We start from the raw sequence: 14,484 nt of genomic DNA, 5'->3' as shown, positions 1-14,484 counted from the left end.
TTTTATAGATGTGTGTGTACTTTGCTTAGTCATGTCCAACTCTTTGCGGTCCCATGGCCAGGCTCCTCTGTCCATATAATTTTTTGGTCAAGAATACTGGAATATTGGAGTGGGTTGCCATTTCCTACTCCATTTTATAGAAAAAAGCTGCAAATCAACAACCATTCAATGAGAAGCTCAGAATGTATACAAATAGAGGGGAAGAAGTGAATCAATAAATGGGGCAGAAGCATGGATAGTTCAAAATAAATTATCCAAAAGTGATTTAAAAGTTTTTGCATCCGACACAGCTGTAATGGATGTGAGAGATCATATTTCCCACTCCTACATTTTAAAAGTGATGAAACTAGAGCCCCAGAAGGGGAAGTACATTGAACACTGACCTAAGCTGTTTAGTAGTGAAGCCAGGACTAGAAGCCCTGTCTTCCTGGCTCTCAAGCCATTGCCTATTCCAGCACAGCCTATTGCATTCTGCCCTGGGGAATGTTTAAACTCATCCATATCATAGGAACTCTGTTTTCCTAACTCGTTCATCCATGCTGACCTCTTATTAAAATAAGCCTATCTTAATTCGTATAGGTTATTGAAGGGCCAGCAAAGCTGAAACCTCCCATTGGGAAACTCCTGATAGAATTTGTTCCACATATTGCCTATAATGCAACTGATGTGCAGGCAGAAAGTTAATGCAGGCAATGTTACTTGGTGATGTTTCTTGGGTCAGATTGCTTGGGTGTGAATTCTGGCTCCCTCACTTAATAACTGCTTGACCCTTTCTGTAATTCTGTCTCCTTAGTTTTTTAAATGAGGATAGGTAGTGCTAGTGGTAAAAAACAAACAAACAAAAAAAAAACAACCCACACACACAAAACACCTGCCTGCCAATCCAGCAGACTTAAGAGGGGCAGGTTTGATCCCTGAGTCAGGAAGATTCCCTGAAGGAGGGCATGGCAACCCATTCCAATATTCTTGCCTGGAGAATCCCATGGACAGAGGAGACTGGCGGGCTACAAGTCCATAGGGTCACATGTCCACAGTCGGACATGACTGCAGCGACTTAGCACACGCACATGCAGTATTAGTATCTCCCTTACAGAATTGTTCTGAGAGTGAAATGAGAGAGTCCCTGTAAAGAGATTTAGCGCAGTGCCTGGCTCCTGAAGACCCTCAATCAATGTTGACAATTATTATTACATACCATCAACTTGCTCAGACTACTGAAAACGTTATACTATATGATTTATAGAATATCAATCTGTCATTCCTTTTTAAAAATAACTTCCCTAAAGGAACAGGCCTAGAAAATAGCTGTTTTCTAAAGTCTTCATAATTTGAGTTATATGGAATATGATTAAATTCCCTTTGTTAAGAGAAAAAAGTGTACTGTGTTAACTTCCCATCCTTTACACTGGGTGAACTGATTTCCTTTATCCTATAACTTTGGGCAGAAGACAACCTGGAAATTTCAACCTATGTTAAAAGCCCCAATAACGGGAAATCCTAACTAAAGTACGTGTGTGTATGCTAAGTCACTTCAGTTGTGTCTGACTCTTTGCAACCCTGTGGACTATAGCCTGCCAGGCTCCTCTGTCCATGGGATTCTCCAGGCAAGAATACTGGAGTGCATTGCCATGCCCATCTCCAGGGCATCTTCCTGACCCAGGGATTGAACCTGTGTCTCGTGCATGAGCAAGTGAATTCTTTACCGCTAGTGCTACCTGGGAAGCCCATATATACTGTTACTGCTGCAATGTATTAGTAGTGTTTTTCCTCATGTCTTTATTTGATTATTGGGATAAGAACCCACTGGATTATTTTGTGGAGCCAACTGTATACATTTGTGTGCCAGTGCAGAAAAAAGGTCATCCAACAGGGAATCCAAAGATAGGATTAATATCCCTGCCTTTCCTGCCCTGATTCATGACCACAGGCAGTGTGCTCCTCTCAGTATTAAGTTCATCAGAGCTCTAAGCTTCTGTTTCCTCATCTGGGATGGCATCAGTGATTTTGATCTCAGAGGGTAGTTATGAGGACCAAATGATAACCTGAGTATAACAGCACTAGCCTGACCCACAGTTGAGGTTCAGTAAATGACAGCTAAACAGCAGTGTAATGGGGTTCTATATGCCACACATGAGATTTGGAGGCAGATTCGATGGTAAGTTTAGGTGAAGAAATTGGACAAGTCTGTGTTCACGTAGTATGATTCATGTCTACTCTGCTGTTGCTGCTGCTGCTTTCCTGTAACCAATTTTAGAGCCTATCTTGGCAGCTAAAAGTATTTGGGATTAATTTCACACTCACTTTATGAGTTGAGCGTTTTCCTGCAAGCAGCTCCCTGGACCTCTGCCTCATTACTTTGGCATCAACTGATATGGCAGTTGGACAGAGATGTCCTTTGGGGTCTCCATTTTATTTGGAATCCGTCAATTTGAAAAAGCAAAACAAAGGCCATCAACACTTGTACTTGAAATCATTAGTGTTCATTGTTTCCTAAACCCCTTCCTTTCTGTAGTTCTGTCGAACACCAGGGAACACACATCTTGTACAGCCAGTGATGGGTCCTGAAAAATCACTCTCCCTCAGATGTAAGCCCCAGCAGCTGGTTGGCCTCATTTCTCAGTTCCAGGTGAGCTGCAAGATCCTCTAGGCCCTGGTCAGACAGATCTAAATCTTGGTGGGTCTAGTTTTTCCATCCCCTTTTACTATGTTAATTCTGCTAAATTCATTTGGCTCTTGTGGAGCACAAAGTAAACTTGGCTGTTACGTGTAAGACTAAATTGAGAACATGGAGATCTGTTTAGTATTTCATGCTGGCCAGCAGGTCAGGAAGATTTTCCTTGGGGGTAATTTACATAAGGAATTGTTTATCCCATTTCTTTCCAATTTCTGTGACCATTTGGGGATAGCAGACTCTTTCCACAATGGCACAGAAATATATCCAGTGAGACTGAAATGTAGAGAAACGATGCTTCTCTGGGATTGATGTATTTTGGGTCTTGCTCAGGAAAGATCCTGTGGCTTGGGCTGCTGTCTCACTGAGAAGTCATTCTTCCACCACAGCTGTGTTTAGCAAGTTGGGTGGGTCCACGAACTGACATGCTGTTACACTTAGTAAGAATTTTCCCTTGATCGTAAGGAACGTGCATAAAAGCCTCACTTAAGTCCCGGCAAATGCCATAAATGTTTGCTATGATCCAGTGGCTACTTAGTGCACTGTCTCATGAGATAATGCCCACACTCAGAACACTTTGTGGCTTCCCAGTACCTGCTCACTCTTCACCTTGACATTTTGCTTCCTCTGTGACTGTTGCCCAGATGATCTTTTTCATCTCATCAAATGCTCTTCCCAAACCGGAGTATTTGTTCCTTGCTAAACGAAGAGCCTCTACATTTGTGTTTTAATGCATTTGTTCAGGTTGTTTCCTTTACTTTTATCCAATATCTGTTCTTGAGGACAAATTTCAGGCACGTCTTCTCAGTGGTATGCCAGTAACTATTTAACGACTGGCTGTCTGCGAGGAGCAGGGTGGGTGGGAAGCCTAACTTTATAACATTTGTTGATTTGCATGTTGTAAATACTTCCACCAAGGCTGATTTCAAGCTTCTAGTGTGAGGTCACTGAATATGGAGTGGGGAAGAAATGGACATTAATCCTGACCCCCTGCCATTGCTGACTGTTTTCAACATACAAATGCAATCGACAAAAATTATCTCAAGGGCCTAGATAATAGTAAAATAATTAGAAAGTAATGCATTTTGACTATTACTTTTGTTTTCCTATAACTTACTAAAGTTTCTATAATTTAATTTATAGTAATGGCCATGTTTAACACCTGGCTCACAAAATTCCTGAAAATTGAATAATCAGTCCTTTCTCCCGAACCTATAGGAGCTGGCTGAGCCCAGTCCAGTGGTGCCTGATTCTTTTCTGTCTTTTGCTTCCCAAGGCCCTCCACACTCACTGGTAGTTAGGCACTTCTCGGAACCTATAAGGTGCTTCATATCTCGTGCAGACTTTAGAGTCTCCAACTTTGAATGCAGGTCTCTCATTTACTATGTGATGGTCAAACTGGCTACTTAAATTGCACTTCTCAGTGCAAAATGAAAATGCAGGGCCCTTGTTAAAAGGTAGAAGAAAGTGCTGTTAAAATAGCTACTAAGATATAAAGATCTTTCCTTTCTTCAGTGGTCTCTCACACCTTCTGGTGGTGTTTTGAGTTTCTATTTAAGGTCATTCCAAGTAAGTAAAAATTAAAATTTTAAATTGTTAGCATGAATTTTGCGAGGAATCTGTATATTGTGTGATGGTAGTTTAAAATGCAAATATAAGAGCATTTAACTCTCTGAGTCAGTGAGCGTATCTCCTCTGATCATGTGCATGCTCCATTATCCTATGGACTTCACTTACAAAGCACAAATTCAAAAATAAAATGGTTAAGAATTTTAAGACAGAGACAGCAGGGACTTAAACCAAGCATGGAGCCCTTCTAAGCACAGGTGCAGTAGGCACACCCTTTGTACAGTATTGGGCACATTCCTTACATCTGCCAAGCTTCAGGGGCCTCATCCATAAAGTGGAGATCTGAGGATTGAAGGCACTGATACCTGTGTGACACAGAGCAGGTTGCTTGGCATACAGCTCATGCTAAATTAATTGGAGGGATTGTTGTTAATGTAATAATCATAACATTAGTGGCATTCTCCTCCTTAATAGTCTACTGGGCCTTCCCTGTGTTGTCAATGTTTGCTTCTTTGACCTGATTTAATTTCCTTTCTCCATTATAAACTCTTTGAAGATGGAGTTCTATCTGTTGCCATTGAATTCCCTGTAGCACTTCCTGCAGATTCTTGCACATGCCTGGCACTCAGGAGGTGTTTGTGTGATTTGGACTCATTGACAGCATCTGTATCCTAATATTGATATGATGGCGCCCACAATGAAGCTTCATTAGTGCCATTCACAAGAAGAAAAAGAAATTAGACTCTGACAGAAGTTCATTGTAATCATAGTGAAGGTGGGGGAAGCAGATGACTCCAGGTGTTTTGGTTTAAGGAAAGTGGCCTCTCCATCTCTTTGCAGGGACTTCTTGAAGTAATGGGGAAGGGATGAGTTCCAAGCCTCATTTGAATTAAAGAGGCCCCAGGGGTATTAACTCTAGCCCACAGTAATTTGTCCCTTAGCTAGCTTCTTTCGCACTTACTCTCTGTTCTGCACAATTAGGACGTTATTGCTGGAATGCTTCTTTCCACTAATTGGTTGTATATGTATGTTTTCTGTCCAACAAATTATAAGATCCTCATGGGTTATAGAATATCATGTACTTTCAAAAGGCAATGAAAAGTAGCACAGTAGTAGGCACCCAGTAAGCAGTGTGCTTTATTGTTAGTGCTGACCTTGGTCCAAACTCCCAGGGCTCTCTAGAGAGCTGAAGGTGATGTGTGACTGCCTTTCATAACTCCTGCAAGCCCTCAACCAAGTAGCAAAGAATCCTGGTTTGTCTGGCTTTGTCAGGCAAGGGCCTTCGGGGTGCTTTGTCTTTCTCTAACCTACGTCTCTTTTCCAGTGCCTCACAGATGCTCTAAGGACTGTCCTCCTCTAGCCTTTCTCCTACATGGAATTTGGGAGACCACACAGCTGCAGACTGTGTTTGTCTGAATGATGATTTTTTTAAAAATAGGCCCTTTGGGCCAGTGTCAGTAAGCCATGAAATATCACCAAATGGGTCATCTACATTAGACTTCTGAAACTCATCTGAGCTCTAGTCCCTTGAGCTGACGGGGACTTGTAGAAAGGAGCTTACAGTACCTTGGCTTTTGCTATTCCTGTTCTGGGGGCTGTCAGACGACTTGAGCCTCTGGGCCAGTCAGCTCATTACTTTTAATGAGCACAAAATTCACCAAGACATTAAAATAAAATAAAACACCAATGGGCAGTCTTCCGTGTTCTATCCAATTGTTACTTTAGTTCTTTTTTCCACAGGATTATTCAAGAGGATGAAGAAGAAAAAAAAGCCAATTCTATCCACTCCTGCCAATTTTATCCTAAGTAGATTTGGCACTGTAAAGCTAACACACCCCAAACACTTTTTTTTTTTTTCTTTCAGGTCCCTGTGGGCTGGTACCTGACATTTGTGTTAAAAATGGCATTGCTTAGCTGGTCAAATGTTTGAAAATTGTCTACTTTTTAAATGTAATCAAGAAATATTGGCTATTCCAACAGCATGTAACATATAAAAAATAATAGAGGAAGGACAGTTACTTTCTGAAAAGGGTAAAATGAAGTTATTATTTTAAATCCCAAGGTAAATGCAGCTACTCTGATAAAAATTTTTTTTAATTCATTAGTCTTAGTCACTAGTAATAAACACTGTAATAACTGTATTAGAGGCTTCTTATATTATCATGTACTATTATCATACACTGTAGAAAGTGAATTGATGTTGAGGTAGACACTGAACAATGTCCCCATTAAGATGATTTCATGGATGTTTTCATCTCTTGGCCATATGGATTTGGAATTACTTTGGGTACTTTTTTAAAAGAAGGAAGCGAAAGATGAATGATAACTTTATTACTCAACATACCTTGTGTTTGTGGAAGACTAGGTTCATCAAGTTGTTTTAAAGAAAAATAAGAGTGTGCCAAATGTAATTTGTTGAGGGCTCAAGAATTGTGAAATTATCCCTAACTGAAGTTTGTAATTTCTGCAGGTAATCGCTCTAGCAGATGCAGTCGAGGAAAACCAAGACAATCTGTTCCAGTCATTCACCAGGCTGAAAAGTGCCACCCATTTGGTGATTCTGCTGATCGGGCTGTGGCAGAAGCTCAGCGCAGACCAGATTGCTATTCTGGAAGCGGCATTTCTGCCACTGCAGCAGGACACTCAGGAATTGGTAAGGACCCACACGCCTGCAGTGGTAACAGCCAGCACTATTAGAAAGGTTGTGGTTTTAGAAAGAGATCACATGCCTATCGTGTTTTTTAAGGTATCAAATGAAAGCTTGGTTTTGTTTTGTTTTTATCCAAATCCTGTTTTCCTTTTCTTCAAACCATAATAAAAATGTCAAGTAAAGGCCTTTTTTTTTTTCTAGAGCTGTTTAAAAAATAGGTATATGGTCCATTTTTATGTGGTATCCAGTCTATTTTTTTTTTTTTAATAAGTTCTTCAGTCACTTAGGAGCCAGGGAAATAGTCATTTGACCGCCAGAGTGATGGCAGTAAACCTTCAGATTAGCTAATCCTTTCCTTTTCCGCCAGAGAAAACAGTTCAGCCATTTTAATTTGTTCTATGTTCTTAAATGTAAGTGTCACTTTAAGGGTTAGAGAGAACTGAGATAGCCTTGCTGAATGACAGGGATACTTTGTTACATATATAAAGTTCTTTTCTTAAATATGTAGTTTTTTATATGTAATTTATAAACTCTCTTATTCTTGATCCTGTGAATAGGCAGTTTAGAACAAAAAGGGGGACAATTGGCATATGTATTTGGAGTTTTTGGTGAGGGATAATATAAATAGAATATCTTAGTTGCCTTGAACCATTGAGGTACATGACCACCAGATGCCTTTATTTCATGCCTTTATTTATAATAAATACTTCTTGGAAATTAGAGACCCGTGAACTTATTTTTTTGTATTTTGAAATGGAGGAAACCATTTCAAGAAAAAAGTCATTTCATATCCATTTTTAAACTCATGTGAAAACATGGTACTAAAGATAATAGTACTAAAACTAAAATTTTGGCCCCACATTTTCTTGTAAGTATTTTACAAAGATTATCTCACTTAATCTTAAACTTGGACCTACAAATATAGTTAAGGTATTGTTTTCATCACCATTTTACATACAGGAAAATTTAGGCTCTCTAAATTTTGAGAAAATTTAGGCTTTCTGATGCTGGAGGATAGTGGAGTTTGTATCAAAGTCTCTCTGCTTCCAAAGACATGTTTTTAACTTATGTATTGTATTTTAGCAAGGTCATGAACATGATTTTGAAAATCTCAAGCTTTGCCAGTTGAGTCTGATTTTCTCCAGTTGGGTCAAAGGATTGTCAGAGTGAAAAAAAAAAATCAAGTTACATTTTATATTCTAAACAAAGTAGTAAAAATAAATTAGAAAAAAATTAGCATTCCCATTTTTTTAGGTTGATAAAATTACATCTAAAATAGGCCTTTGAGGAGCTAGAAATATACACTGTAATAATAGAAAGTAAAAAATAGAATGGTTAGCATTATATTAATAAAATAATAGCTACCACTTTAAAAATATTTATCTATTAATTTTTGGCTGTGCTGGGTCTTTGTTGCTGCATGGACCTTTCTCTAGCTGTGGGGAGCAGGGGCTACCCTCTAGTTGCAGTGTGCGGGCTTCTCATTGTGGTGGCTTCTCTCGTCGCGGAGCACAGGCTCTACAACTTCTAGGAATCAGTAGTTGCACAGCGTGGGCTCAAGTTGTGTTTCCTAGACCACAGGCTCAGTAGTTGTAGCGTACAAGCTTAGTTGTTGCTCGGCATGTGGGATCTTCCTGGACCTGCATTGGCAGGTGGATTGTTTACCACTTAGCCACCAGAAAAGCCCTCACTATCACTTATGAACTCAGATTTAGTAGTCAAAAAGACTTGAGTGACCTCAGATCCTGGTTCTGCCACTTAACAGCACAGTCCTTCCAGTCAAGTTTCTTAACTGATCTAAATCTCTGCTTCTATAGCTTTAAGATGGAAACAACTATGTTATCTGACCAATAAGTTGTGATAAGAATTAAATGAGATAGTTGGATAGAGTGCTCATCATCATTGGAAGTGGCTTGTCTACTTTAAGTATATTATTTATAGCCCTCACTAAAGCCAGGCAAGGTAGATATTACTACCCTTTTATGGTGATTTGTCTCCTCAACTACACTTGAGGGAAGGAATTATATCTTACTTATTTTTTCTGTTCTTAGTGCCTGGCACAATGCTTGACCATAGTGCAGTCAGTATTTGTTAGGTGAATGAATGGAGATGAGGGTGAAACTAACAAGAGTGACTTGGCAGGACAGATGCGGTGGATCGAATCTGAAGCAGGGCAGGGCCAGCTGCATGATGTACGGGGCTAAGTGTAAAATGAAAATGCAGATCCATTGTTCAAGAAAGTAGGGAAAAAAGCTAAAGTGCTGTTTTAACAGGTACTAAAAACATGTTTTCTTTTAGTTTCTGCATTCTCTCTCTCCTCATGGTATTGTTTGCTTGTTAATTACTTATGTTGTCCTAAACAAAGAAAAATTTAAAGAATCACCACAATTATACAATTTGTATTTTGTGGCTTTTGCATGCATATGTACTTCGCTTTTATAGAACCGCAGAATCACTGCACAAAGCTTAAGCTTTATTTCCCTTAACCTATGCACATCTTCCAACATTCCCTACCTTCAGCTTCCTGTTGAATAAGGAAAGACTGAAGGAAAAAGAGCTCTGTGTCACTCTACTGCCCTTTCTTTCTGTGTTATCAGTTTCAGTGTAAGTGATTCAATAATATAGGGAAGTACCAGGAGTCTAGTGGGTTTCCTTAGTCCTTTCTGTTTCTTTGAATCTATTGCCTCTTTTTTCATTCCATGCAAGTTCTGGTTCAAATGAAAAGCTTCTCAGGGCTGTCAGTTCCTTTATTTAATCAGCCTTGGTGGAACAGGCCTTCCTTCTGCTTAGCTTGAGTCTCCGTGAACTCCCACTCATCCTGGGGCCACGGGGATTCTGAGCTAGAGGGCTGCATGTGAAGTGAGGAAAGGAGGAAGGAGGCATGCATAGTACACACATCCTCCCTTCTCACACACACTTCATTGTCTCATCAGACGTCACTTACAAAACACAAATTCAAAGATAAAATGATTAAGAATTTCAAAATGGTGGCAACAAAGCATTAAACTGAATGTGAGGCCCTTTGCAGTTATACAGCTTGCATGTTCCTGAAGCTGGCTCTTAGGCCAGAAGAATTCCCTAGAAATAAATGTTCTCAAATGTAGGAATTGAGTCTTGAGAGAGACTGTAGTATTTCTGACTCTAGAGATTTTTAAACACAGCATTTATCGGAAGTATGTAAGTATGCTCATAGGCAGGTGAATGGACTTCTCAAAAGCCACTTTCTACCCTGTCTCTGTATTCTCTGCTATCATACCTCCCAAAACATTCCTTCAACTTTCTTCCGTATTTGGTGAGATTAGGTGTGTATACTGGTTATGTCTGTTGAAGTCATTAATGAGACAAGACATTTTATAAAAACATAACTTGGAGAAGAATAAATCAAAAAAGACACTTTAGTACTGCTTGTTATGTTCTTCATCTTTAATTAGGTTGTGGTATTCACTTTGGACTTATACTGTTGAGACAGCTTACGTATCTCGAGAAAAAAGGAATCCTTTTTCATTCTTTAAGACGTACACATGCTGTATGTGGTTTTGACATGCTAGTTCACAATCCCCCATGTTATGCCTTTAGACCTCACAAATAAATGTTATGTGATGGGTATCCCGCTGAGATGTGAAAATGAAATATGCAAACTGAAATAACTTGGAAGGAGGGTGAGGTGGGGAAGAAAGGAGTCTCTGACCAGAAAGTTGAAAATATATCCCATATTGAAGTTATTATGATACCACAAAAATCTGAATGCAATTTAGATGGTTTGGTTGAGGTTGGAGGCCAGAATACATGTAGGAGGGGGAGAACTTTAGACATGTGGGCAGCATTTTCAGAAGAGCTTCTCAGTTCAAGGTCAGATGTCCCCACAGGATGTGAGAGGTAGGAGAAAGTGCTCAGAAGATGCTTTATTTGCAGTTCAGGTAGCACTGCGTGCTGGTTTGCTGTATTGTCATTTAGGCGGCATGTGTCACAAGGCAGGCCAGACGCCATAGTCAGCTCTGGAATATTTTCTTCTTAATAGCCTCAGACTCACAAAGCAAAAGTATTTAGAATCATTCTTTCTAATGAAAAATGACATTCTTGCACTATATTATCATGATTAAAAAATACCATCCCTTTTGGAAAAGAATTAATCTTTGTTTTCTCTGATCTGTCTCTTTTTTAATACTTATCCATTTTTTCCACTTCTCAATACTTTTGGGGGGCAAATAAATGCTGGTGTTGCAGACTATTATACATGACTTTTTAAGGTGCTGAAAGTTCTATATGCCAAATGTGTTTTTGTAGGGATACTCCATATACCTTAAAAAAATCAAAACAGTAAATGTTCTATTTGGTGTCTCCAAAAAGAGCTCTTAAATTCAATTCCATCTCTGGATTGGATAATATGGTATTATCCCTTCTATTGTCCTGTGATGATGGAGAAGTTTTGCCTAAAATAATGTTCTGTCAGAGTACCTATTAGGGAAATTCTAACTTTTCTGAAGATATTTCAGAATATTTGAATTCTTGAATTAAATTTAAATCCTCTACTGACCCTCTGTCTACTTGAAACTCTATGGAAAATACAATCTCCATTTAGGTCAATGTGTTATTGCTTTGAGTCTAAGAGACTGTTTAATTGTGATATTACACACATTTCCCTCCCATAATGCTGCTTAGAAGCCAAAAGTTGAAAAATTGGACATACCTCAGGATTGGTTTAAGAGGAAAAATCTTATATCCGGTCCACTTATTATCCATTTATTCATTCAATGAATAGTTACTGAGACCTGCTGTGTTTCAGGTACTGTCCTAGGCACTGAGCTTGCCTCAAGAAACCAAATAGACTTAGTACCCATCCTTTGTTGGTTTACTTCAGCATTACAGGAAGCATATTCTAGCCCTGTGCAGCCATTGGCTAACATGATAGCCGCTTATCATGTGTAGCTCTTTAAACTGAAATTTAAGTAAATTATAATGAAATTAGAATTTCAGTTTCTCAGTCACACTAGCTGTATTTCAGTTTCTCAATAGCCACATGTGGTGAGTGGCTGTCACACTGGAGAGTGCAGATAGAGAACATCTCCATCACGGCAGAGGTTTCTGTTGCATGGCACTATCAGTCATTAAGAGAGAAATTAAGAGAGAAAGGGTCAGTTGAGTTAAGAACTTCGGCACATTTTAACAAATTGGTGAAAGCAGGGTAGACCACTGACATATAGTTATGCCATGGTGTTTGCATTAGCAGCCCTTATTTCTGGTGGTGTGGGATCAGCCTGGTCATATGCACAATAACCAGATGTTCTAGGAACAAGAATCGTCTGGGGAGACGTGTGCATTTGCGCAACGAAGAGGCAAGAATCTGCTACAAGGGCTGCTACACCCCCTTCATATGGCCTTGGTAGATGTTATAATCATCATGAACTCTGTCCTGTTGCGTTGACACCTGGATTCAGAATTTTTTAAACACAGCATTCTAGGTAATGATCTTCCCCAATGGTGCAGCCAGCAGAGAATCTGCCTGCAATGCAGGAGACACAGGTTCAGTCCCTGAGTCTGGAAGATCCCCTGGAGGAGAACATGGCAACCCATTCCAGTATTCTTGCCTGAACAACCCTATAGACAAAGGAACCTGGCAGGCTACAGTCCTAAGGGCTGCAAAGTGTCAGACATGACTGAGTAACTGAATATACACACAGGTAGTTACTCTCACTTGGAGTTGGTATGTGGGTGAATCCTTTTTGCCCTTGCTAATCTCTGTATAAATCTGCTTCTCATTTTCGTATTAAACAGCTTAGATGACTAAGATTTTGTAAGATGAAGTCCAGCAGATGGCAGGAAAACAAGAAGGAGCAGCACGTTTCCAGATGGCTGTCTCATTCTTCTACTCTAAATGTTCCTGTGTTCCACCTGATTCCAGAAGAAGCTCTAATGAACAGAGCAACAGAGCACTGGTTTGGCGACCTGATTGTGTACAGTCCTAAAAATGGAAGGAACATTGGCATATTGCATAGCATCTTTCCTGACACTTTCTTTTCTTTCAAAGTGCTTTTAGTATCTGTAGTAGATGTTATCTACTCTTTGAAAAAGAAAAGCTTTATTGTGTTCTTTAGGGCTTAATAGTTACCTTCCCTAGTACTGATGTTTGATATCCCCTGGGAAAGTTAAGATGGAAATTTACATCAGTCAAGGAAGGAGATTTGGACCTTGAGCCTTACTTTTTGATTGATTATTCCTGGTACAAACTGATATGGAAAGAGAAACTTATTTTTAACATTTTCAACATGGTTCATGTGAGAAAACAGATGTTTATAATAGGAAACCCTATTGTGCAGAGGGACTTATCAAGACTTACTTACAAGGCCTGAAGACTTCTACGTCACAGGTCAGATTTGATGTAAGGGCCATTGTCCCTCCTGTCTGGATTGAGTGATGACTGCGATGGTTAATCATTACTATTATTAATGACCCCTTCTTAAAAGGCAAACAAAAGGAGGAAGTCTGGTGTCAGTATCAAGCCGGCCTTTATGACTGCTCAAGTATCATCACAAGTATAACTGTCTATGGGAACATAGTGCAGAAAGTAAATATTTTGCTAATTCCCATGATCTTAGCCAGCAAGATAAACATGAAAGAATTAGTTTTGTGTTCATAATGGCTGCATACTCTGCCTTGTTACTAGTTAGATGCAACTGGTGTTATGTAATGGTGTTATGTTATGGTGACATCCCTAGAGTTGAATATAATGTATCTTAGAGCTTTTCTGATGACCTGCTTGCTGTTTTAAAAATTGAAATAGTTGAAATACATCAGATTAGGAGCAAGGAGAATACATTAACAAATGGTGATGTATAATTTTTTAATCTTTCCTTGTGTATATCAAATATGAAACAATGCTTTCATGGACACATTTAACATTATTCATGCATTTAAGAATATAGAGACCAAGTAAGTGAACAAAAAATTATTTGAAGCTCCACTTTCAATGTATGCCACCTCAAATCCTTTGTGAAATAAGGTGTGAATTAAATATGAAAGTGAAAATGGCTCAGTCGTGTCCGACTCTTTGCAACCCCATGGACTATATAGTCCATGGAATTCTCCAGGCCAGAATACTGGAGTGGGTAGCCTTTTCCTTCTCCAGCAGATTTTCCCAACCCAGGAACTGAACCAGGGTCTCCTGCATTGCAGGCAGATTCTTTACTAACTGAACTATGAGGGAAGCCCTCATTTTAAATACAATATTTAAATATAAATACTTAAAATAAGTAAAAATCCTACTACCACAATGAGGACAGTAATGATCATCACCATCCTCATAATGCTTACCAATTTGGTTCCTGCTGGAAGTGTAGTCACATTAGTTTAATTTACTTTAAATGTGTGTGTGTGTGTGTGTGTGTGTGTGTGTGTGTGCTCAGTCGTGTCTGACTCTTTGTGACCCCATGGACTGTAGCCCACTAGGCTCCTCTGTCCATGAAATTTTCTAGGCGAGAATACTGGAGTGGGTTGCCACTTCTTACTCCAGAGGATCTTTCCAACCTGGGGATCGAACCTGCATCTCCTGCATCTCCTGCATTCGCAGGCAGATTCTTTACCACTGTGCCACCTGGGA

General features: G+C 39.5%; 1 protein-coding gene across 6 annotated transcripts in view; it reads left to right on the top strand.

Annotated features, from left to right (window-relative positions):
* Nucleotides 1-14,484, top strand: part of BBS9 (Bardet-Biedl syndrome 9) — a 461,875-nt gene that overhangs the window by 357,982 nt on the left and 89,409 nt on the right. For all 6 annotated transcript variants that reach the window (XM_068972538.1, XM_068972537.1, XM_068972536.1 and 3 more), the window contains one exon: nucleotides 6,711-6,893. In XM_068972538.1, coding sequence (XP_068828639.1) covers nucleotides 6,711-6,893 — 183 coding nt within the window. The remainder of the gene's footprint in view (nucleotides 1-6,710; nucleotides 6,894-14,484) is intronic.

Source organism: Capricornis sumatraensis, chromosome 5 (genome assembly GCF_032405125.1).
Source record: "Capricornis sumatraensis isolate serow.1 chromosome 5, serow.2, whole genome shotgun sequence".
Taxonomy (NCBI): Eukaryota; Metazoa; Chordata; class Mammalia; order Artiodactyla; family Bovidae; genus Capricornis; species Capricornis sumatraensis.
This window is presented reverse-complemented; position numbering and strand designations above follow the sequence as displayed.